This window comes from Rhododendron vialii, chromosome 7a (genome assembly GCF_030253575.1).
Source record: "Rhododendron vialii isolate Sample 1 chromosome 7a, ASM3025357v1".
NCBI lineage: Eukaryota > Viridiplantae > Streptophyta > Magnoliopsida > Ericales > Ericaceae > Rhododendron > Rhododendron vialii.
The window spans coordinates 30,067,501-30,083,382 of NC_080563.1; the positions used below are offsets into that span (position 1 = coordinate 30,067,501).

Genomic DNA, 15,882 nt, shown 5'->3' on the forward strand with positions numbered 1-15,882 from the left:
TCCGCATTTGGAGACAAAGTCAGTTTTGGACATGAAAGGAGCAAGGAAAATTTTCGATTTGGGGGTTTGTCAGGTCACCATCATCTCAACAAATTAAGCAAAATGTTACCAATCCTTGAGACCAAAAAGATTAAGGCAACTTGGACATGTCTATCATCTGTCATTCTGTGCAGTAATTAGGCAGAGTGATATGGTTACAGTAGATGGTAGCACTAAGGGGAGGGGTAGACCAAAATTAACTTAACTACTAATCCTTAATCTTAGTCTGGAGCAAAACAAGATGGGGTATTACCTTAACTACTAATCCCAACACCATACCATTCCCCCCTATCTCGACATCCCTAGAAACAGTAAACCAGCTCAAACGAGGCCCAAGTCTCTTTTCCACCCCTTTCTACAGTATAAACATTAGCAAACGAAAATGGGACCTATTCTTGCATAGACTATAGCATATGAGGCTCTAGGTCTTACTATGTATGCTCAACTCATATCCGAGTTCAGGCTCTAACAATCACCTTCTGCTCCTCTAAACATAACAAACAGTGATCTAAGTGTACCAGCCACCTCCAAAACAATAGCCATTAGAAAACTCCTTTCTTTATCCTTTTTGGTGTTTTTTCGCCAGGTTCTGAGTTTTCTGAGTAGCTACAGGTATCAGTGAGCTAAGGTATAAGTTGAAAAGAACCACAAACACATACTCCTATTAGATTTGCTCCCATCGACTAAAATATAGCTAAACTTCCTCAAATACCGAAGCCAAGCTCGAGTTGCGTATACAACAATGGCTGATACTTGATACATCATCCTCTATGCAGAAAAACAAGTTCAGGAACAATAGAAACAACCAATTTTCAAACACCAGTGGACTAAATGCAGTATAAACGGCACCATAGTCATGGTTACATCGTCAATAATGCACAAATAGAACTCAACCAAACACTGCCTACGCTGCTGGTGTTGAAAAAGGTATGTTAAACACTCTCCAATAGTTCCATCATTGAGCATAGAGGCTATCGCCAAAGAACGTCTTTTATGTCTGCTTGCACATATGCTCCTGATGACCAACAATATTGTGAAGATTATTTCAGGTTATTTCTCCTACCTCTAGGCATAACTCTTAAAAGCTTGTTAACAATGTAAGTTCGAACTGGGGGGCCTTTGGAGATAGGCCTTAGTGCCTTACGCTGCTAGACCAGCAGGATGACAATAGGATCAGGATGACAATAGGATTAGAATGACAACTTGAAATTTCAGAAGGCATACCTTCACTAAAACCTTCGATTTCCCCATAACTTTGACCACCTCACCAACATATGAGCCGGCCTCTTGAAGCAGCTGCAGCTCTTCTTTAAGCATCCTCACTGTGCATTCATAAAACAAGGTTAGGTACAAGAAATTGCATAAAAACCACCAAAAACAACAGGGCTACTGCATCAGAATAATGCAAAACTTAGTGCATTACTTCTTGTCAAGATTTGTCTAATCCAACATCACCAAATACCGGCTGTTTGACTGGTAATGCAAATGCCCATCGAAATCAACCATACAGCCAATAACACTCACTTTCCTATAACTATAATCAACTGACTGCTGGTGGCATTGCTTTCACGCAGCAAGAGTCGTCAACCAAACAACACCCCGTCCTAAAATTTACAGAAAAAACATAGAACTGTTCCCCTGTTTTGTTTTCAAACAAATACACATAAAAGAGTAAAAAAAAAAAAAAAATAACCCTTATTTTCGACTGTAGATTTTATATCAGGTCAAACCCTGAGAAAACAATTAAGACAAGATACAGCAAAAGATGTTGATTTTACGCGGAAAAAAAAAAAAACTATCGGAATTAGCAAAACCAAGACACGATACAGCAACCTAAAAGCCTTAGAACAACAACTAAGCGAAATTAGAGAACACGTAAGACAACTAACATCGAATTCTATGGCCAGTTAAGCTAATGAAACCTAGGGTTTGTTCTGGCTATTCATGTAGACACAAAAGATATTGATTTTACGCGGAAAAAAAACAAGCGGAATAAGCAAAACCAAGACACGATACAGCGACCCAAAAGCCTTACAACAGAAACTAAGAGAAATTAGAGAACACATAAGAAAACTAACATCGAATTGCATAGCCAGTTAAGCCAACAAAAAGCTAGGGTTTGTGTTGGCGATTCATGTAGACACTCAAAATATGCGACGAACAGGCAAAATAAACAAAACTGAGACAGACTACAGTATCCCCTTAGAATCGCACAGCCTAAGCTTAAAAAGACCTAGGGTTTGCTTTTGCGGTATAAGAAGTAGATGCGAAAATCGTACGGATGTATGTACCTTTGGAATTGAGATCGTTGCGCTCAGCTTCGAGGCGACTGAGATTGTGAGACTTCTGGCGAACCTCGAGCTGAAGATCGTGGATGTGCTGGAGGTAGTACTGCCTCAAACCCTCGCCTTGCTTTGCTCTGGTGGAGCTGCACGCCTCCACGGACGATGCTGGGGCTGGTGGTTGTTTGGTTTCGATCGCTGCTGTCGCCATTGCTGGTACGAAACCCTAGAATTTTGGGGGAATTGGTGAAGACGGAAGACTTGAAGGATGGGATTTGGGATTTCACGAGTATGCATGTATGTATCTATCTATATATATAGATGTTTCCTTGCCTTTGCACACACTCAACACTCATTTATTTTTTATTTTATCAGCAAAAAAAAAAGGGGGCCCTTTTATTCTGGGATTGATTTTCTCACTCCGCTGTTTATTAACGTCATTCTCATGTGTGTCTTGATTAGATGGTTTATTTTGTGAGAGAAGAGAAATGATACTGACAAAAAAGAGAGTAACAAAATCAATTCTCTTTATTTTAGTATTTTTTTTTTTTTTGCTCATTCTCGTTTTATTTTCTTTGGTGGTTCAAATTTTGAGCTTTCGAGTTTCAATAATCCCCAAAAATTATTCAATGTCCCTGGGTAGTCTAGGGCTGTCCGTCGATCGGATTTGGTCCGATTCAGGTCAGGTCGGGTCGTCGGATTGGTGAAATGAATATGTTCAGACCCTATCTGACTTAGTAGTAAATGAGAACAATTCGTTATGTTGATCATGGGTCGCGGTTGTGTTTAGCTTCTTCTTTCTCTTTTTTTGTGAAGTTTATTCGGTTGTAACAATGATATTAAGTAAAACGCATGACTACCACAAGTTCATGTGTCTCATTCCCGATCGAAAATAGGCAGACTCGAAATTTAGAAACTCGTATCATATTTTACAGAAGATCGAGAATATTATCTATGATCCTTAATTAACAAGGGATATTCAGAAAAGGATCTAGTTGGTGGTCAGCGTATAGAAGATACATTTTTTTTTTCTATGATGCCAATTGCCGATTGTTGCACGTTTTCTTAACAAAGTTAAATTATTTACACCGCAAGTATAAATATTTGTTTCCTCTAAATCAATTATATATTGCGATACGCCGCCATGTTCTATTCATTGGGACTTCTGTTTTGACGACGTGGTGCAACATAATTGATTTGAAGGAAACAAATATTTACATTGATGATGTAAATAATTTAACCTCGTTAAGAAAACGTGCAACAATCCGCAATTCTCATCATAGAAAAAAAATGTATCGTCTATATATTGACCATCTAATATTTTTTCAAGAAATATGTACTCCGACCGTGTACTTAATTAATGTGTCCGGTCAATCTACAAGTGAACTCAAATATCCATTTTTGTTTGCATGATATGTGCACAAAAATATGTGTGGGAATCATTACTGTTTTTTTTGCTTTGGGTTTTGTAAATGGACTGAGTTCATGTCCAGTTTGGTTCCATCTAGTCCAGTCCCATCTGGTTTTCTATTTTTGTGGGCCCATCCTGGGCTCACAACAATGATCGAAATCGTTCATCTTGTAGAGTTCGTCAGATTCTTCGAAATTAAAAAATTGAAGTTCGTTGGACACCGATCAATGACTTAACAAGACACATTTATCTTGAAACAAATGGTTCTTATTTGGTGTGCTCCATACATTTGTTTCGAGATAAACTTGTTCTAATAAAGTGATCAAACATTTCTGATGAACTTGAATAGTTCATGCTACAAGAACTCTATGAGCTCTACAAGATGAACGATTCCAATCGTTGTTGTGAGCCCGAAAAGGGCCAACAAAAACAAATAATTGATGGGACTGGACGGAACCTAACTTGAACAGAAACTGAGTCCCTTGTAAATTGGGTATCCCGGAAGTGAAGTCCTTTTTCGATCCATATAGGCCTCATTTGATTCGGGGATTAAAAAAAACAGAATTAAAAGTCCTGAGATTAGTAATTCTAAACTATTTATTCTGGTACTAATTTAGTCATGAATTCTATACAATTCCCTGTTTGATTCGCACGGAATTAATATCAGGATATCCCATGCTGAGGCCAATCCCATGTTTGGTTCTATCACTAATTTTCAAGATTAATTTCAGGACTATTTCTCTCTCTCCCCCTTCTCTCAAGCATTCCAACCAATTTCTCAAGCAATTCAACCAACTTCTCAAGGAAAAATGAAACAGGTTCTAGGGTTTAGAAACAGGTTCTGTCACTAAAAATGAAAACAAATTCTAGGGTTTAGAAACAGATCTAGATGTAGGTGGGCAAAAATTGATGGTGCTTGTAATAGCACGCTGAGCGCAACGGTTTCTCGTGCCTCTTCACCGGAACCCTAGTTTATCTTCGGAATCCTAATTTGCAAAACAGACAAGGGGTGAGCGCACATTCGTCTCTCGTTGGCAAAGGCCCTCCGATGCCGAAGTTAGTATCACGTACTTGAGTAAACCCTAATTATCAGTAGGAAGAGACGTATAAGTGCGAGGTATTGAGTACCTTTTACCTCTAGGCTAACCTTATTTATATAGGCATACGTTTGGCTTGCTGTCCAAGCATCCTCGTTGCCCTAGTTTTCCTATCTCGTCTAGGAAAATCGATATATTTGGGATTCTCGTTCCCTTATTAGTTTATTTTCTTAGTCTTTTTAGGACTCCTTCCCATAGCTAGCCGAACACCCCATTCTCATTGGGTTTTTCCTGTAGATCCTTTTATTCTCGGGATCTTGTTCTTATCAGGTAGTATAATCGCACTGGTACCTTCTGGAATATCCCCACCGCCTTATCTCTTAACGTCTTATCAAATTTATCATTCTCACCTGAATAGGTGATAATCGAATGTCGGAAACCACATGATCGGAACGCATTCGGTGCTTCCAAAGACATTAAAGTCCTATAATGCACTACTTGAGGGCCGCCTAAGCTATTTTTTAAAAATCGGAACCATCTAACTTTAATTATGTGGGAAGCATTAGATCATTCACGCCAATAATCAAGTAAAATACTTATCGATACATACTTGATCGGACGTAAAAAAAAATTTCAATCAAACAATGAATCAGCATGCCGATGAAAGAACTTTCAAAATCCGATGCACGAAAAAATTGGATCCCATGATTAAAACACTAAGCACAACAAAATGAACGCATTGAATGGTATCGATCATCGTGATTGCGTTGCGATTGTGTTACTTGGCTTGATACAGTATTTGACTATTAGACTAATTAACACTTTGAGGATTCTAGTTATCCTGGTTACGAATTATGAATCCGGTTAAGTTTGACATTAAAGTTTGCTTAATGGGTGTTGTGTGTTAACATGATCAGTAATCAAGCCAGTTTCGGGTTGCTTGGGAAAATGTTTGTTTTCCTATTTTGTGTCTGATCTCGGTTTGGAGGACTGAAACTTATTCTTTTTGGAATAGTTTAATTTAATCCATATTTGGGCATAACTTTTGTGGATGGAAATTTTGGTGATTGTTTCCACAGGATGGTGGATAGCATACGGTTGGTCGGTGTTCATGATTGAAGGATGGTACACACCTAGCATGGTACGTGGAGTCTCACTTGTGTCTGAGATTAGAGTAATCTGCTTGGCTTTTGGCCTTGATAGTAGATTGCTTTGTGGATGCTGGAAGAGAAAAAAAAAACAGTTTGGCTTCGGCCTCGAATAGTCGTGCGCGCGCGACTGGACCTTGTATGGGTTTTGTGAAAACTATTGGGCTACGGCCTCGGTCAGTCGTGCGTGACTCGACCTCGGATAAGTTTGTTGTAAAATTGTTTGGCTTCAGTTTCAATCAGTCGTGCGCAACTCAATCACGGATGTTGATAACAAATAGGCTACGGCCTCGGTCAATCGTGTGCGACTTGACCTCAAATCAATAGTTTATACGGCTTTTGGGGTGGTCTACTCAGCTTGGACCATGCGTGGTCATTCCAGATTTGTTTTTCGAAAAAAAAAAAAAGTTTTGTTTTTCGGACAAAAGCAGATTGGGATTAATCAACCAGTAACAATACTATTAATACCCCACGTTTGTGTATTGGTGGTGCATTGTATATTCTTAAAAATTGGAGTTTTTAAGAATTGGGTTTATGGCTCTTAATGATGGCTGGAGTTACTAGTCAGAAATGGATTTTGATAGTGTAACCTATGCGCGCACGTGGTTTTTTTTTTAGCTTTCTATTTCAATTGGTTTTGCCCTTTTCTTGTCAGATAGTAAGGTTTATTTTGCCATTGAAAAAAAAAACAGAAAAACATAGTATATGTTATTTATTGATATTGATGCAAAGCCGAAAACTTGTGGAGTTCACACTTTTTGTTTAGCATAAGTATTAGTCAGTTATGCTAAGTTGAGAATAATAGATTCTATGATTCTATGTTAATATGTGAATTCTGTAAGGTTTTCCACGTGTAACTGGGAAATATGGAGATATTTGTACAGACTTGAACTTTTATATGGTTCAGGAAACTGGTCGCATTTGGCATCTTTGCACACTATATGCATATATGTTGATGGAGATCTCAAATGGTTCTAACAATGGGAATACTTGTGGTGGTATTGTCCCAAGTGGTTTCACCACAACTGTCTAGTGCGCCAGCGGTGGTTTCTACGGGAACATGTTCCTCTCGTTTGAGAAAATGAGCAGGACGGACAAGTGGTTGCCGTTGTAAAGGTTCAAGTGACAAGGACTTCTTTTCAATAAGTTGAAAAAAGAATTGAACCATTGAACTTAATCCACACTGAGGTGTGCAATTTAAAAGGTATGTCCAACACGAAGTGGCAACAAGTAAAAGGTATGTCCAACATGAAGTGGCAACAAGTATTTTGTTACTTTTGTCAGTATTAGTATGAAATATTGCTAGGTGTATACTTGCTTGAGAGCAATGGACAAAATATTGGATAAAACTCATTCTTATAAAGAATGAAGCAAAAGAATAAGGTGGTGGATAGAATTGAAGTGGTACATTTACCGTTTGGTGGAACTTTTTGTCTATCGTGGTAGTTCACCAAATCACTACACCTTATTTGCTTCAAAACTATGGAGTTGTTAAAAGGCTAAATCTTGCCTCAGAGGCTATGATTGATGCTATGTTGATGGAGTGAAGCATTTCTCTCTACATATGAGGGCCTTAATGAGGTACCATGCAAGAAAGTTGATAAAACCCTAAAGTTATGGGGGTCAATCCCTTCCTATAAATTCTCACGAATGTGGGGGTGTCTTGCAAAAATTGGTTGTACCTACACCGAAGAAGGTGAGAATAGGCCTAACGATTGTTGATTGTGTGCGCACAATAGCAACTTGTATTATGTCTTAATGTGAGTATTAGATATTCACAAGAATAAGACCATGGAATCTAGGAATGTGTTGTTCTTTGAACACATATTTTCAGATAGATTCATAAAGGAGTCGAGTTCGGTTAAGCGAACTTTGAAGACTGTTGGTGAAAGCAGTCAAGATCAAGAGGAAGAAGTTGATGTTGAGCCTAGCTAAAACTTCAACATCCTTTGGTCCAGACTTCTGAATTTTTATGTTAGAAAGTAAGCCTCAGACATTCAAAACAATAGCGAGCTCTCCTGAGGGTCCTTTGTGAAAGGAGGCTATTAAGAGTAAAATTGACTCCATTCTGCAGTAAACCAATGAGCTACGTATGAGTCAGATGGATGTCAAGTACCTTTCCTAAATGGCGATTTAGATGAAGGAATCTACATGTAACAACCTGAGGGTTTTTCCGCGCCATGTTAAGTAAGGAAAGTATGTAGGCTTGTTAGATCTCTGTATGGTCTAAAGCAAACACCGAAACAATGACATGAGAAATTTGACAATGCTATGTTGTCGAGTGGGTTCAAAATCAACGAATATGACAAGTGTGTTTATGTCAAGGACACAAACGAAGGGTACGTCATTTTGTGTCTCTACGTTGATGACATGCTCATTGTTGGTAGTAATGAAAGGGTCATTCAGTCTACCGAGGATATGTTAAACTCAAAATTTGACATGACGGATATGGGCCTTGCATATGTCATTCTGGGTGTCAAGATCACCAGAACATATGTCGGACTTGTGTTGTCTCAGACTCATTATGTTGACAAGATTTTTGAGAAGTTCAACCCGTGTGTTTCAAGTGTCGCAAGAACCCCTGTGGATTTAAATCTCCATTTATCCAAGAATTGGGGGGGGGGGGGGGGGGGGGGGGGGGGGGGGGAGGCGTATCTCAATTAGAGTATTCTCGGATAATTGGGAGCCTAATGTACTTGATGAGTTGTACAAGGCCCGATATAGCTTATTCAGTCAGCAGACTGAGCAGATACACGAGTAATCCAAGTCATGATCACTGGAAAGCAATAGTCAGGGTTCTGCACTATTTGAGGTATACTCGTGATCTGGGGTTGCACTACATTAGATATCCAGCAGTACTTGAAGGGTATTGTGATGCAAACTGATATCAGTTATGAAATACTCAAAATTCATAAGTGGATATGTCTTTATACTTGGTGGTGCAACTGTTTCTTGGAAATCTTCCAAACAGACATGTATAGCACGTTCTATGATGGAATCAGAGTTTATTGCTCTAGATAAAACATGTGAGGAGGCCGAGTGGCTACGTTAGTTTTTGGAGGATATTCCAAGATGGCAGAAACTTATGCCAGCGATTAGTATCCATTGCGACAGTCAATCTGTGATTGGTAGGGCACAAAGTAATATATATAATGGTAAGTCTAGATATATTCGACATAGACATAATACCATTAGGCAACTACTCTCGAGTGGGGTTGTCGCTATTGACTATGTAAGGTCAAAAGACAATATTGTGGATCCGCTAACCAAAGGGTTAAACCGAGAGCTAGTTGAGCAAGCATCGAAAGGGATGGGGCTAAAGCCACTACGCTCATAGTTACCGCGGGGGTAGCCAACCTAGCTGACTGGAGATCCCAAGATCTAGGTTCAATAAGACTATCTTTCGCGAGTACCAGAGAACAATCACTGAGGAGACTCGGTCTCCTGCTCATTCTTATGGTGTAGAACAGTGAAACCTGCAAATGGGAAGAGGTTAAACATTGCTTTTAATGACTCCTATGCGTTGGGTTGCCAGGCGGGGTATAGCAGGATACCCTTTATAAGAAGGTCACCTATGTTAGTATGAAGTGGGGCCACTTCTTTGAGAATGGTGGTAAAATTCTCGAGAAAATACTTGCAGAACCAGGAAGGGGGTGTCATGGCTAAAATGAACCCAACAGTGAGAACTGAACTACGTCAGGAGAAGTCCTGTGTGACGTATGTTGTCTCGGTTTACATTGGTGGTGGAACAGTTCAAAGCGGGACTGCACACTGGTCTGCCAGTAAACCCGATAGGCTAACACAATGGAAGGTTCTAGGCCAAAAGCCACCTATCCTATGCAGGGATTATCCGTTGTCTCTCTATCCGGGTCAGCTTTGTACTCTGCGTTAGTATGTCTGCCAATTTCATTCATGGGGGGATTGTTGGAAATTTTTCAGGAAAATCAGATGAATAAAATCGAGGCATACGGAGGGTCTCTCGAGGCAACCGATAGGCCTCTATTTGGTTCAACGAATCTGGACGTATGTTAAGGACCAGGAGTTACAACCTGGTTTACTCCTCCCCATTATGAGGTTAATGGCAGATTTGAATTCTCAAATTCATTGTGGGAGTTACATGCAATTCAATTCCCGAATTCATTATAGGAGGTTTCCTTCCTTTATATTGGTGAATCATGTCTTGGTAGAGAGTACTAGAGATTCCTATTGTTCCATATACTCTGAATATTGTTCTTGTGAGAGAAAGACAGACGGTTGTTCAGTTCGCCAAGACAGTCGACGGTGGTGTTCTGACAGCTTGCGGTTTAGCCGAGCCAACCCTAGGAGAAAGACGCCAACACATCCTACAACACCCACGGTAGGCGGTGAATCTTTCTTAAGGAGACTGTGGTATCACACAGGACTCGGTTCTTGATCCGAAAATTCTGTTTGTATCTCGTACTTACGATTTGTCTACTGTTATGTACTTTGTAACTTGATTCATTCATGTAATCATGTTGTAAGCAATGAGATTGTTCTCTAGAATTTCTGTTATTGCCGAATTCTTCCCAACACATAGTACTGTGGCCGCTGCAGGTAATACGGTGGAGGGTCTTGGTAATAGCTACACGAGTGTTGGTTGAAATACTGGAGGTGTGGAACACCATTCATGGGGATCTCTCTATGAGGTTGATCTTCGAAGCCACGGCCTCAATGTTGTTTTTGTGCTAAAGCCATGACCTCATGATTGTTTAGGTAGCCATGCAATCAGCTTCACGTTAGATTCTAGAAGCTGGTTTTTTTTATGATCTGGCAGTTTTTTTAAATCGACAACATAACTTATATTAAGGCAAAAGGAGTACAAGAGTGTTAGGCAACAAGAGGAACTATTGTTCCTCCCTTCTGAGACAAAGTTGATAACAAAAAATCGGGAGCAAAACTATGCAAAACAAAACCATCCTGAGAAATTGCTGCATGCTTGGCTAACAAGCCAACTACACCGTTAGTCTCCTGATAGCAAAAAGTTACCTACACCGAGGAGAAATCAGAAAGCAGAACCTGAACGTCTTAGAGCATTCTCCTGAGATGACCCGTTTGGACCTACTTCCTACGTAAGGCATTATACACAAAGACAGAGTCAGTCTCGATAATGAGATGAGGAAACCCGAAACCAACGAGCACCCCATAATCCATAGCGTACAGCCCCCACAGTTCTGCCATTAATTATGTTGGAATTGACATGAAGAGCTCGCTCATAGCCCAAAACAAACTCACCCATCCAATTACGGAATACATCACCCAAACCAGCATAACCAGGATTTTGAAAGGAAGAACCATCTACATTTAATTTAAAATAACCATAACATGGAGGAGACCAAGAGACCCGTATCAGGAATTAATGGAGGAGGACTGGAGCAGGGGCTGCTCGGTGCCTCTTCGAACAAAGCCGAGGCAAATGCAGAAGCTACGCACGCAGCCTTTTGAGGGAGCACTGGTGCGCGCGTTATTGAAAATTACATCATTGTAGCCTCGCCACATGAACCACAATAATGCAACCAGTTTGAGATACGCATATGTTCATCCAACAAAGGCCACACCTTAGCCAAAGAAACCAGAATATGTTGGTTCGGATTCATGAGAGACAAATTTATACATCGCCGGATGCTACCCCAAGTTGGACATTCCCATACAAAATATGCTGCTAAGATTCTGTTGTGTCTCCGCCCAATACATACCTTGCCGATCGAATTAAGAATGTGTTAGGTGATGCAAAAACTCGTTAGTTGGCAAGGCGTTGTGGCAAATCAAGCAAAGGAATAACTTTAATTTTGGTGGTAGCTTCAGACGCCAGATCAAATGCCAAGGGAGACTAGGCATGCATTTGAGGGTTGAGTGTGTGATGCCTGCTCTTATGATCCGGCAGTTGCCTGCTCTTATCCCATATATCCTTTATTTGTTTATTGTTTTCGTCGCCAAAAGAGGTTGAATCAAAATGTCCGTGCATAATTAATTTCTTATAAACATCCAAAGGCACTAAATAGAAAAATATAGCGCACCTTTTGGGTTGGGGCGAATAGAGGTGCCTAACACTTGCCCTACCCCTACTCCCAACTTTAATTAAGAATTTCAATATGGTTTCTTTGTTCCTTAAACCAAGTGGCGACTGCAAAACTAAAAGATACACCGTGCTAACTCGTAAGGAGTGATAAAAAAGCCGCACAGGACCATACGCCGCAGCGGATGTGTATCCACACTATCAATTTTCAACAATAGAGAGGCTATAACCCAAACAGTATTTGTGATCAAATAGTAAAAGACATTGGGGACATAGTATTTTCTTGGACTAATATAGGGAAGAAGTTTTTTTTTTTTGTTCAACTGGTAAGGTTATGTTAATAGAGACCATTGTATTAGTGCATGAGTATTTTTTAGGGCAGAGTCCACTTTCATCCCTGTGGTTATCGCCATATGCGGATACCTCCCTCATGATTTCAAACTGACCACATAATCTACCTGTGGTTTCGAAAATGTGCGGATAGACCCCCTGCAGTCATGTTTTCCATCCATATTAATGGAGGTGTATCTCACACGTCTTTAGAATGTAATATGAGTCATTCATAATGTATTAAATAAAGAATAAAGTATCTTTGTAAAAAATCATCTCGATTAGGCATCAATAACTCAGTAATCTAACTTTTAGTAAATTCAAATTTGAAAATTTAATTTCATAACAAAATCGATTCGACCATGAGTTTTCCATTTTTTGATTGATTTGAATTTTGGTATCGATGTAGTACTCGTCAAAATTTACAATATCCACACTATCAATGTAATACTCCTCAAAATTTACAATATCAATGGTTTGAATTCAATTTTTGGTATAGGAGATAGTGTGGTTAAATTTAAAAAAGACGAAGAATCAAGGGACATGATAAGAGTATATCAGTCTTTTAATGTTATGTCCATTAATATGGATGAAAAACATGACGGCAGGGAGTCTATTCGCACATTTTCAAAATCACGAGTAGGTTATGTGGTCAATTTTGAACCATGAAGGGAATATCGACATTTGGCGATAACCATATGAGTCAAAATGGACTTTGCCCTATATCATAGAGGATCCCAAAGAGATAGCTTTTGGTCTATATTAGCAGATTGATTTAGTTTTTTGCTTCTGATGTGGTGCTGTGCTTGTTCTTATTTGTTGGTAATAACATCAATCTTTACCACAAAATTTTTTAAAAAGGTTAATGTTATGAAATTAAATGAGGAAAAAATATTTTTATTTTGTCATATTTTTTGGTAATGTTCAAAACATAATCCATTTTCAATGTAAGGTCGTATAGATATTCTTGGAAGGTGGTAAAATACAACTCAATTACTTAGAAAAGTTCGATTAAATAAACTAAAAACTAGTTAGACTTTAGTTAACAATAGCGATCGGAACACTCATTTGTACATCAAATTATCCATTTGCAATGCCAACTCATTGTCACAATAAAATTAGATTGTCTGACAAAGTCTATCCTTTTCATACATCTTCAATTGAGCGACCGTAAGTCATCTCTCTCGATTCACATTTCCAAAGAGAGAGATATATATACCCTCTCATTCGCTTCTAAATTTCATTCTTTCACCAAACAAGAAAGATGTGCCGTGAAATTTTGCCCTCCCCCTCTCCCATAGGGTACATCCCGGTCGGAAACCACCGACATCGATTCTGCCACCGACCAAGCCACCGTGGGGTTCCCCACCGCGAAAGCCGCCGCCACCATTACGGTAGAAGCCCCGCACCTTGAACCTTCCACCTCCTTTCCAACCCAACCACCATTGTCCCAACCGCCCCAATCTCGACCCATCGCCGAGCAAGAGCCGGACTTCTTGTCTGTAATTGTTGGTCTCTTGCTATTGGTTGGAGCTTCTGTCATCATATATAAGGCTTTGGGCGCTCTAACCTAGATGATGACATATGGATTCGATCCCTACGTCCCAGAAATCAACGTCCAATCGGTTTCGTTCTCCGTCCAAAATATCTCCTCAGCTCACATAACTACGGAAGGAGAAATCAAATTCAACATTACAAAGGCTGCAGATTGCGCAGTTTCGATATATGACGACATTGTGGTGTCGATTTTTTACAAGGAAAAACCTCTTTCCATGACAGTAATGGAACCCTTTACCCAGAAGGGAATGAACCATACAATGGTGAAAGCAATGTTCCCGTCGATAGTTTCCCCGATCGATTCCCGGGTTTCGAAAAGAATGGCTCTGTATTTTATTCAGAATTCTTCTTTTGAGTATTCATTTGACGTGAAGGCGAAGGGGAGGCTGTGGCCGAACGAGTGGATGGGACCGGAGGATTTGGCCGATGCGCAGACGCTAAATATCTGGTGCCCCAATGTGAAAGTTGAGATTGTCGCAAAAACAGGGCTGGGGACAATGGCCGGGGGGGGGGGGGGGGGGGGGGGGGGGGGGTTGGGGGCCATTGAAATGCAAAGTTCGGGCCCAGAATAGGATATGATTGCTTCAAGGAAATCACATAAATGATGTTCTATGGTTTTACTATCAAAAGTTTTACTCGCATGAATGTTTCAAAAGTAAATTGTACGGTGTGGTTTAAAAGAAGATACTTAGTATTACTCATTTGTTATACTTTGGAGCATTTATGATAAGATTGATTAAAATGAAGCCCAATCTTCGGGCTGTTGTCTAACTTCTTCATGCACAAACAAAAAGAGACTCAAATACCTTCAGATTTTGCGAGCCTTCGCAAAATCTACGCAAAGTATGCATAGTTTCACATGATTCAAACCTGTGACATCCAGGTCACAATAGAGCAACTTTACCATTGCGCCAAGCCCGCCCTTATTTAGACCCCGCAATGATGAGAGCCTCGTGCACTGGATTTACCCTTTGTTGTTTACATAGTACCAGATGGTGGGAAATGGCATACTCCACAATGGCCTACGTTACAATTGCCAGTTGTGTCACACTATTACTCACCTCACAGCCATGTGATGTTGTTCCCTCCCTTCGCGGCGAAGGTGGGTGCAACACTTTTTAGACCCAAGCGGTTGATTGCAGAAGTGAAGGCTCGGATTGCTATCCGAGTGTGATAGGAGGCACGAGTGCCTTGATCTGACTTCTAATTCAAGGTACGTGTGTGCTGCCTTTGGGTTAGACCACAATTGGTTCTTCTGTTGCCCCAATGAGGTAGACTTCTAATTTCAACTGTTGTTGAAAAATGCAAAATATACTGAGTGGCTAAAAAGCAACTACGGAGTTGCCATTTAACCGGAAGAAACAACTTCATTGCTGTAGCAAGAACAAAGTTGAAACAGAAATGATATGGAAATTACATAAAAGAAACTAAGTGCTGGGTAGACTAGGCTTTCATAGAAATGAAAACTCAATTAGATTGAGTACAAAATGAGAGAATTGTAAGACCGACGTGCTGCACCAAATGAAAGATAACGAATGCTAGATTCATGGCGTGGGAGCCCGAAAAATGTCTTCAGAACTTGTATTTATAGGCACAAAGCAGTGATTCGGGACTTAAAACAGGTTCTGGGCCTGCCTTACGTGTTGACACCAGCTCCATGATCTTCTTTGAATGTAGGCACTCCTCAATGATCCCAGATCGCGGGCTTTGGAAACTGGTTGACTATCGCCTGAAAATGGATCGCCTCAATAGGGGCTTCAGCAAGTTTCTCTTGAGCAACAAAGGCCCGCCAAGTGCCCCTTGTAACGGCCCATGTTATGTATTATTCAGGACCAGATCAACCACCTCCTGTTATTCAGGGTATGCTTCCACTTTTGTAGTAAACACCAAATATCTCCCCAACAAGCTCATCCATCCGATGAAATGATCCGTGTGGGGAATAATGCAGTGTACCGTGTCCTTATCGAACTTCAAACTTTGGAAGCTTGATCAGGCCTGAATTCGAACCTTCCTTTCGGAAATAATCTCTTCCACGTGGCAGCCC

General features: G+C 40.2%; 2 protein-coding genes across 2 annotated transcripts in view; one reads left to right on the forward strand and one right to left on the reverse strand.

The window, feature by feature from the left end:
* The window catches only part of LOC131332213 (26S proteasome regulatory subunit 8 homolog A), a 7,597-nt gene extending 4,934 nt beyond the window's left edge, over window positions 1–2,663 (reverse strand). The window contains exons 1-2 of the mRNA XM_058366295.1: window positions 2,331–2,663; window positions 1,264–1,361 (exon numbers count right to left, since the gene is read on the reverse strand). Coding sequence (XP_058222278.1) covers window positions 1,264–1,361; window positions 2,331–2,532 — 300 coding nt within the window. The 5' untranslated portion in view covers window positions 2,533–2,663. The remainder of the gene's footprint in view (window positions 1–1,263; window positions 1,362–2,330) is intronic.
* A 10,881-nt stretch (window positions 2,664–13,544) lies between these two features.
* On the forward strand, window positions 13,545–15,012 carry LOC131332880 (uncharacterized). Its single transcript, XM_058367189.1, has 3 exons — window positions 13,545–14,059; window positions 14,213–14,393; window positions 14,825–15,012. The coding sequence occupies exons 1-3, from the start codon at window positions 13,856–13,858 to the stop codon at window positions 15,010–15,012; spliced, it is 573 nt and encodes a 190-aa protein (XP_058223172.1). The 5' UTR covers window positions 13,545–13,855.
* The last annotated feature ends 870 nt before the right edge of the window (window positions 15,013–15,882 follow it).

Excerpts from the sequence above, each read along its gene's own strand:
- LOC131332880 (XM_058367189.1), top strand. The coding sequence starts at position 13,856 with ATGATGACATATGGATTCGATCCCTACGTCCCAGAAATCAACGTCCAA. Across the intron at positions 14,060-14,212 it reads AAAAACCTCTTTCCATGACA|GCGAAGGGGAGGCTGTGGCC; the intron begins GTAATGGAACCC and ends TTTGACGTGAAG. Across the intron at positions 14,394-14,824 it reads GGGGGCCATTGAAATGCAAA|TACCAGATGGTGGGAAATGG; the intron begins GTTCGGGCCCAG and ends TTGTTTACATAG.